The sequence below is a fragment of the Echinops telfairi genome, unplaced genomic scaffold, assembly GCF_000313985.2.
Source record: "Echinops telfairi isolate 266 unplaced genomic scaffold, ASM31398v2 ScPeMD7_7469;HRSCAF=8507_0, whole genome shotgun sequence".
In the NCBI taxonomy this organism is placed as follows: Eukaryota; Metazoa; Chordata; class Mammalia; order Afrosoricida; family Tenrecidae; genus Echinops; species Echinops telfairi.
In genome coordinates, this window is record NW_022111372.1 from 37,120,813 (window position 1) to 37,131,109 (window position 10,297).

The 10,297-nt window shown below is 41.2% G+C and overlaps 1 protein-coding gene across 1 annotated transcript in view; it reads right to left on the reverse strand.

Moving 5' to 3' along the window:
- LOC101644941 (heat shock transcription factor 2 binding protein) overlaps positions 1 to 10,297 on the reverse strand; it is a 164,463-nt gene that overhangs the window by 57,915 nt on the left and 96,251 nt on the right. The window contains exon 7 of the mRNA XM_013005341.2: positions 5,412 to 5,515. Within this exon, the coding sequence (XP_012860795.1) occupies positions 5,412 to 5,515 (104 nt within the window). The remainder of the gene's footprint in view (positions 1 to 5,411; positions 5,516 to 10,297) is intronic.

A 10,297-nucleotide genomic window follows, 5' to 3' on the forward strand; every position in this document is an offset into this window, starting at 1 on the left:
AGGGAATTCAGGACAGATAAACCCCTCAAGACCGATATTGAGAGTAGCGATACCAGGAGGGGAAGGGGAAGGTTGGGGGAGAAAGGGAGAACCAAGCGCAATGATCTACATATAACCCCCTCCCTGGGGGTTGAACAACAGAAAAGTGGGTGAAGGGAGACATCGGTCAGTGTAAGACATGAAAAAATATTAATAATTTATAAATTATCAAGGGTTCATGAGGGAGGGAGGGTGGAGATGGAGGGAGAAAAATGAGGAGCCGATACCAAGGGCTCAAGAAGAAAGAATATGTTTTGAGAATGGTGAGGGCAACAAATGTACAAATGTGCTTGAAACAGTGGATGGATGTACGGATTGTGATAAGAGCTGTACAAGCCCCCAATAAAATGATTTTTTAAATATTTTTCAATTGCTTCATGCATGCAAAATGTGGACAATGAATAAAGAAAACCAAAGAAGAATTGGTGGATTTGAATTAGGGTGTGAGTTATGAATACTGAATATGCATGGACTACCAGCAGAATGAACAAATCCATCTTGGAAGAAATATAGTTAGAATGCTCCTAAGAATCAAGTGTAGACATGTTACCTAGAGAGACCAGTGCCTAGAAAAGGACATCATGTTAATAAAAGTAGAGGGTCAGTGAAAGAGGAAGGCCTTCAATGAGATGGATTGACAGAGGCTGTATAATGGGCTCAAACATAGCAGCCATTGTGAGGATGGCCAGTATTCATTCTGTTGTACGAGGGTTGCTGTGAGTCAGAACTCCCTTGACGGTGTCTATCAACAGGGGTGAGGAGAGAATTTATCATTGAATATACGTAAAGCACTCACAACAGTGAAGAACTTAAAAAGTATTAGGTATCCTTAGGTCATTGTTCTCTCCCTTCTCCCTACATTAGAGAAACAAATCCACAGAAACCCATATGTATAAGAGAGAGTTTTATATAAAGGGTAAGTGCACATCAAGAAAAGACCCCAACCCAGTGCTGCCCAATCCCACAAGTCCAACATTAAGCCATATGTCCAACACCAATCCACAAAGTCCTCCTCCATCTCACAAAACACATGCAGTGATGCCGACTCAACTGCAAGAGGAAAGCCAAATCAGTGAACGTGTAAGATCTCTGTGCTGGCAGGGGTCTCCACACGGCTGCTCCAGCACACGGGGCTGCATCGGGATAAGTCCATGTAGCTTCTCCTTGGTGATGTCTTGCAGGAAGTGAGCCTTGCCAGCTGAAGCAGAAGCTGGCTAAGGCAGCTGCATCCTGGTTCAACCATCACAAAACAAGAGACCCAAGAACTAGAAAGGCGAGGCTCACAGAGTCATTTATCCCTCCGCCCTTCAATTAACCCCACATTTGTTTATCGGTCAGGTTGGTACAATAAACTACCTCACACTACCATCCATAAACTTGTACATGACACAATATGATAATTGATCTTGATAAGTCACATTAAAGTCCAGAGTATGTCACTGATTTTATAAATCTCAGATCGAATTATCAAGAGAAGAAGAAAAAAAAAGGACAAAGGGGAGCTATTTGCTCAAATGCCCAACCGTAGGGGATAGGACTATCAGGTAGTATAATATACACCCTTTACCTGTTCTGAAATTGTGGCACCGCAGAGGCTTTAGTCCAAATTGCTAATAAACTGGGCTGCCAGAGTGCCAGAGATATGGACAGAAGACATGAGACTCCTGGGTCAAGACAAAGGATTTTTTCAGCAGCAGCACCTCATCATTGAGACCTAGTTCCACAGTGCAATGCGACACAAGGGACTGTGTTACTGTAGGGAAACCTCAAACTGGGGGAACCCAAGTGTTGTTATAAACAATGCAAGCAGATACCATTTTAAAAAAACCCAGAATCACCTCCGTCCCAAAAGTTATGTATCTAAATGTTTTTTATAAAACCTTATCCCCTTCAAAGTACTCTTCATTACACTTAACACATTTGTCAAATCTGCGATTCCATTCTTGGAAACAGTTTTTAAACTCATCTGTTTGGACGGCTGACAGCACCTCCCCATTTTTTCCTTCATCTCTTCTACTTCGTCAAATCTCTGTCCTTTCATGTCCCTCTTCATTCATGACAACAAAAAGAAGTTGTAAGGAGCAAGTGAGTAAGATGCATGGAGCAAGATAGGTGTGCTGGTTTTTGCCAAAAACTGTCAAACTGAGATGGCTGCATGAGCAGGTGGACTGTCATGGTGGCAAAACCAGTCCCCTGTCTGCAACAAATCAGGCCTTTTTTGTCACACACCGGTACACTATCTTTTCAGAACCTCTAAATAGAAAGCTTGATTAACAGTCTGACCTGATGGAACGAACTCCAAATGCACTATGAGTTGACATTATCTTCCATTCAGGAAGTTGACAAATATCCAGAACGAGGTTTGTCATCAATTAACATTTTACCTTTTTTGAAACAAGAAAACCACTCATATACTTGAGTTTTTCCCATAGTGCTGTCCTTGCAATCTGTGCTCAGCCTCATAACAGTTTCAAAATTTCACAGCCACACACAATGTTCTCTTAAATCAGTCATCACAAAAAACAAGGTTAGAGTAAAAAATGTTTTGTAAAACTGCTTTTATGAAAAAATTCATTGTAACCAGAGAGAACCTTCCCAGGTGATGCCACTGGATGCACTAACTGGATGCATTGAGTTGCTCAATGCTTGCCTATCAGGAACAAAGGCATACTAAGAAAACTCTACCCAGCGGAGCTTTTTTCCAGTTTTGGGGGGCAATCAACTGTAGTGAGGAATGTTACCTTATTTCATGTAAGGAAACAAATCTTCCCTGTACTCTGAAGGTGTTCACTATACAAATATCTTGAAAAGATAACCTGGATCAAAGGTAGCCAGTGCCTCTGTTTAGAAGACATGAAGAAACATACACAACCTGTCTTCCAGCTGTCTAAGTAAATGTTGCTCTATACGGTTTTAAACATGTCAATAATGTTAATACTGTACTGTGAATTGCTTTTCTATGTATAACCTTTATAGCCATGGTCTTATAACTCACACATAAGCAGCTAAGACAATGCAGATTGAGTGACTTATGGTCTACTGGGGAGATTCAACATGAAAACTGACAAAGGAGTAAGGTTATGGTTCAAGGAGACTTCATTATCATGAAGAGGAGTCTGGAACAGAGTGTATCCCTTGGACCAAGAACCTACGGTTCCTGTGCTTAGAACCTAACAATGCCCATAAGAAGAAGCTAACAGTGAAAAGGACATGAGATAGAGAGACAGCAGTGGTGGATGCCAGCCCACAGAATAAGATGGCTGTGGTAGGCTTCCCAGACAATGGATGGAGGCAGCTGTAGTGGATCTGTCAGCCAACAGCGTGAAGAACTGAATGCCTTCAGGCAGGACCCTTGCTGGCGAAATTAAAATAGCGGTAACACTTGCCATGTAGGAAAGAAGACAGAGTATACCCGTGCTGGGGTGGCCTCAAAGGATCCAGTGCAAGATTTTTCCTACAGCAGGTGGAACTATACTTCTGGGCAGGAAGCTTGCCAGCAGAACCAAAAAGAGCTATAGCACTTGTTTGTGCCCATATAAGAGGCCTGAGTGTACCCCATACAAGGGTTGCACATCTCCCCTCATGCAGCGGAGGCCCAGGTAGCATGGCAACAAGAGAATCCTGCAGGCCCAGATCGCATGACAGGGACCAGCAGCAGAGACCAGGGAGGTCCAGCAACAGAGCAGATGCTTCGGGAGTTGTACATGTCCCGAGTAGCATGGGGAAGCAACAATGATATGAGCATGGACTCACTGCCATTGAGTTGATGCCCATTCATAGTGGCCCTATAGGACAGGATAGGACTGTCCCTGTGAGTTTCCAAGACTGTAACTCTTTACAGGAGTAGAAAGTCTTGCCTTTCTCCTGAGAAGGGGCCAGTGGTTTCAAACTGCTAACCTTGCGGCTAGCAGCCCACTGCATAACCATTACAGCACCAGGGTTCCTAGGATATTAGCACAGTGTCTTGCTACGCGACATGAGAATAGATGTGAGTAATTTGGGGAAGGTACATGGATCTCCTTTTGATGTGTTGCTGCTCTTTACTATTCTCTTTCTATAAAGAATAAAAACAACTTTCACTTTGCTGATACTCTGTATCTTGTATGCCCAGTTTAATCCCAGAGGAATAGAGCATGCATAGAATGGTTGATGCTAGTAGGTGTGTGTCTCCTAGAAGTCTGATGGCTGCCTGGATGTCTGAGGCGCAGCGTTGCCTGAATGTGTAAATGTAGATAGACAAGCACATACAGATAAAATGCCAATTCTCAAATGGAACTGTCACTTCAACACAAATCCAATAAAAACCCCAACAGGCTTTTCTCTTGGTAGGAATTAACAAGCCGATCCTAAATTCATATAGAAATGAAAAGGACTTAGAAAAAAAACAAAACAACTTAGAAAAAGAACAAAGTTGGAGGACTTAGGCTATCTGGCTTTTAAATTTATCATAAAGCTTTTGAGATTTATTATAAATAGTGGTATTGGCATAATGCAAAAAATGAAAAATAGAATAGAATACAGAATCCAGGGCAAGGCACCCACATAAATGGACTACTGATTTTCAACACAGGTACAAAAGTACTTCCAATCACTTCACATTTTGATATAGTTTGATAAATTTTTTAATGATTTTATAGCAATGTGTTTTTTGTTTTCTTGTTCTTTCATTTATCCTCATATGTTGTGGTTGCTATGAGTCAGAATCGCCTGGACATGGATTTTTTTTTATGTATATGTTTACCTTCAGATTTGTAGTACTTCTCAGATTTCTTTTACCCAAATGCTCTAACAAGGGGACTTTTTCATTGCCTGATATATGCAAAGTCACACAAGCTACACAAAGTACTGTGCTGTTTACAGGCAAAGGGAAAGCCAATGCCACTTATCATCTGTTTTTAAATTATTTTATTGGGGCCTCATACAATTCTCATCACAATCCATACATATATCCATTGTGTCAAGCACATATGCACATTTGTTGCCCTCATCATTATCAAAACATTTGTCTCCCACTCTAGCCCCTAATGTCAGTTGCTCACTTCCACCTCCTTCCATACTCCCCCCTCCCTCATGAACCCTTCATAGTTCATAAATTATTATAGTTTTGTCATTATCATCTGTTTTATAGGAGAACTTTTCTTTGTGTCACAGAATCAATTCCAATAAACCATATCCAGATCAAAAGCAATACTTCACAAGCATAATTCGAAGCAACTCAACGTATCATTGAGTTTTCCTTGCCTTATTTTTTAAAGAAAGTACATCATCTTGGGATGATCTATCCTATTGTCTACTACTTTAAAACTCAGTTCAGCTCCAGAGCAGCAGTTACGTAAGCTGTACACAGAGCTGTACGCACAAAACCTACTTACCACCCAGAAGCCACCACAGCAAAGGGATGAAGCCTGGATTCTCACTGATGTACTTTAAGCCCTTCAAATTGATGCTCACATTGTACAGGGTCATCAGCATTAGCCTGAAATGTAAAAGGAAATGGTATTGAAATGTTGGTCTACTCACACTACATTTTACTCAAAACAATGTCTCATAGTTAATAGAATCTTAACATAGAGAGGGGTTTCCTTACATTTTAGGTGTCTGATTCTATAATTTTGCAAAACAGATCAAAGTTTAAGATGTGGGAAGTCCTGTCTGTCTCTATGAAGCCAGAGGAAAATGGGAAGCGTCAACACTTCCCAACAGAGACTGCCCACCACCTTGGGTGGTGGTGGTTGTTAGTGCTGTTGAGTGCCGTTCTGACTCAGTGATCCCATGCACCACAGAAGGAAATGCTGCCCCTTCCTACGCCCAGCAGCTCACATTCATTGTTATGCAGTCACTAAGTCAGTCCATCTGACTGGGGGCATTCTCTTTTTTGCTGATGTACATACTGCTTTACAAGCAGATGTCCTTCTCCAGGGAGTAGTCCCTCCTGACACATGTCCAAAGTCAAAACATGTGACTGCAAGGGAGAGCGACACATGACACTTCACATTTTCTATTTTACATAGTATCTCTTTGATTACGTAACAATCCTCTATTTGTAACCTATATATCCTCACCTTATCAATTCTCACCTCTGGCATAATGAAGCAAGACTCAAGCCAGTTATGTTCGCGAGGTAAGATATAATCCACAGTATTAGGTTATATTCTGAGTCAATCTCTTTGCGGTATAAAAGGATCAAAAAAGCAAACAGAGATCAGAGGTACCTCCTGCCAAGAAAGAAGACCCTGGAGCAAAGCTTGTCCTTTGAACCCAGGGTCCTTGTACTGGGAACCTCCTAGGACCAGGAAACAACAGAGAAAAAGCCTTCATCTAAAGCTGGAATCTAAATTGGGACTTCCAGTCTCCTATACTGTGAGAGGAAAAACTTCTGTTCTGTTAATGCCATCCATGTGTATAATTCCTATTATAGCAGCATTAAATACCTAAGAACCAGGCAATTTATAAGAGAATTTAGAACTTATAAAAGTGAAACTATAAAATCAAAATGGAAACCCCAATGGGGCCAGGCCCAAGCTGAGCTATGTTGACCCAATGGTAGTTACATAATCTGGTGTCAATTTGGGACTTGAGAGGATTAAGAGTGAAGGGGTGGAGTCTACTCTGTCAATTCGGTCACAGCCAATGAAGCCTCTGTGTGGACATGGCCTTCTCCTGAGGATTCTGGGAACTCCTGTATTTCCTCCTTGGAGGAGAAACATTTTATCTCCTGGCTCACTCCCTGCAAGACATTTCTGAGAAGTCACATGAAGTTAACTGAGGCAGTCAGTTTCAGAGCTGAAGGAACCCTGTGGAGACCTCTGCCAGTGCTGAGATGCTTATAATGCCACTGGATCCACAAGACTTCCAACCCACTGGCCTGTGATCTTCCTGAATTTGGCATCATTGCATGTATTTCGTGAGTCTGAAGAGGACTTTAGAGAATGGCATTGGACATATGGCTAATATTGGACTTGTGAACTGGGCTGGGATGTTTTCTCAATATTCAATTGCTCTAGTATATAAAACTCTCTCTTACACACATATGCATGTTTATAAATTTGTTTCTCTAGTCCACCCGGACTAACACAAACACCCTTCCTAGAATAATGGAATCCAGAGGACAGCACTGAAGACATAGCCCAGGGAGAGTGGTGGGTCTGTCTAGACCACACAGTGCAAGCTAAGAGAGAAAGAGAGAGAGAGGACCTCATCATGACCCACCAAGCCCCAGGGACAACATCCCTGCTTGGAGCAGCCAATACACAGAGACGACTGAAGGGCCAGCCCCACCACAAGCAAGACACTATATTCCCTCACTGACAGCGCAACAGGGAACAGCACTGGAGACACTGTGTGGAAAGTGTACCTGGTCTGCCCCATGCACAGCGAGGTGAATTGCAAAGGGAGTGCAACAGGGCAGCAAGAAGAGCAATGGAATCCTGGAAATAGACTTGTGACTCGGGGGCAAGGCTTGGCACCTCATCAGATCTGATTGGAAAACTCATAAGGGTCAGCAGACAGACCAGGAACTATCCATTGGGTACTTTTTTGTTTTGTTTCGCCCTATATCTTTTAATATAAGCAGGACAAACAATCCTGAGAAGAAAACAGCGGGATCAGTGGTCCTGGGGAGACATGAGAGATGAGGGGCAGGGAGTGGGAGTGGGGAGACAACAAACTCAAGGATAAGGGAACAACAGGAGCTCTAAAAATGATGGCGAGGAGGCCTGATGGGGTTTGATCAAGTGCAACATATCCAAGAGGAATTACTGAGAGCCAAGTGAGGGTGAGCATGATAGTGGGACAGGAGGAAGGTAAAAGGAAATAGAAGAAAGAAGTAGAAAGCAAAAGCTATTTACAGACATATAGCTATAGGCATACATATGTAAATATATTAATTTATAATGAAAGGGATCGAGGATAAGGTACATATACTTATATGTTAAGTATTAAGATAGCAGACAGACTTTGGGCCTCTACTCAAGGCCTCCCTAAACACAAGAACACTTTGTTCTAATAACCTGGCACTTTTTGATACTCACCTTCTTGACATGATCATTGAAGACAAAATGGGTGCATAAGAGAATGTGATGAAGAAAGCGGATGGTGCCCGGCTATCAAAAGATATAGCATCTGGGGTTTTAAAGGCTTGAAGTTAAACAATCAGCCATCCAGCAGGGCAACAAATACACCCACATGGAAGAAGCACACCAGCCTGTGTGATCATGAGGTGTCGAAGGGATCAGGTACCGGATATCCAAAGTTCCAAAACAAACAATTATATCCATGTGAATGAGGGGAGTTGGAGTGGAGACCCAGAGCCCATCTATAGACAACTGCACATCACCCGACAGAAGGATTACAAGGAAGGGAAAATTCAACCAGGGTGAAGTATAGCAGCGACGAAACATACATCATTCCACTAGTTCCTGAATGCTTCCTCCCCAACTACCATGACCCAGTTCTACCTAACAAATCCGGCTAGACCAGAGGACACACTGGTATGATAAGAGCTGTAGGCACATGGAATTCAGAACAGATAAAACCCTTAGGAACAGTAGTGGGAGTATTGATATCATGATGGTAGGGGGATGGTGAGGGGGTGCGAAGGTGGAGAAAGAGGGAATCCATCACAAGGTTGGATATATAGTCCATGCCCCAGGAGGGCGAATGACAGAAATGTGGGTAAAGGGAGACAACAGACAATGTAAGATGTGAAATAACAATAATATATAATTGATCAAGGATTCACGAGAGTGGGAGGGTGGAGGTGGGAGGGGAAAAAAGAGGAGCTGATACCAAGGGTAGAATGAAAATGTTTTGGAAATGATGATGGCAACATATGTACAAGTGTGCTTAATACATTGAATGATAGATTTTCATAAGATTTGTAAGAGCCTCCCAATAAAATGATTAATTTAAAAAAAAGAAATCTGAAGGGTAATTAGATATATCAGACAGGAGAAATACTAATCAGAAAATAAAACTTAAAACATATATTGACTATAGTGAACAGAGAACGCTGGACAAAAAGAATATATATAAAAGATAGGTTAGAATACATGGAGGCTCAAGTGAGAAGGTCGAGCATTCTCGTGATTACAAATTTCTAAAGAAAAAATAAGGGGAAATAGAGGAAAATATTTCAAGGAAATGACTGAAACTTTTCCAGAAATAAGGAAATATAACCCCCTCCGATTCAGTAAGCAGCTGTATACATAAATACAAATTCAAGGAAGATCAAAAGTAAATAAAAATACACACATCATAGTCAAATTATAGAACACCAAAGATAAAAGGACTTCATTAGCTGCTAGAGAGAAAAGATAAGATCACTCAAGAAAGAAACAATTACTCTGAAGGCTGAGATGTCCTTTCTATATTTCATCCAGAATTTATAGCCACGATCTGTGGTAGGGTGGTTCTGATTAAAGTTACTCTGCTATTACTGTACCTCATTAATTTTCCATCTTCATTCCTAAAATAAGCATTTAAGTATACATGCATGCATGTACTCACACTCTCTCCCTTTCTACTCTCTGCCTACCTACCTACCTACCTACCTACCTAACTTGTATTTATTTATCTGAAAGTAAAGTCAAACCCCCAGGGATTGAAAGCCTCAGCAGAACAAAATAAATACAGACAAAGGGTCTTCTTTCCCTTTGATTTCCAGGGGCATCAGAAAGGAAGCCAAACCACAACAGTGCCTGATGAGAAGATGCTCTCTATCCTTAAATGATGACATTCAGTCTCTTAAGAGGACACAAAAGTAGCCATAATCACAAGTCCTTCCCATTTTTAGACATACCCAAACGCTATTCTCTAATAGCCTACTTAAAGAATTATTTAGGGCTACTAAAATATCGTATTCATAAGCAAAAATCAACTTTAAAATTTACTGAAGTCTTTAATCCAGAGTTCTCCAAAAAGAAAAGCACTACCTAAGATTATACACATACATGGGTTGGACTCCTACAGTCTTAAGAAAAGAACTTTATTGCACTCAGGCAGGACATATGTTCAGGTTGCTATTAATTTCATTCCTTAATTTAATAAGTTTGAGCACTTCTAGTCTATCCTCTGGATCACAGCGCCAGTAGACACCACACCAACAGTTTAACTCTATCACAACCATTTGGGTTACTGCCATTTGATTATCTTTGATTATCTTTACACAGTGTGATAATACCTACTGTCATTAGCATCTAGTCTACAATTTTCCCCAAAATTGGAAACATTTTCAGACATATATGCATTTCTTTTTTTT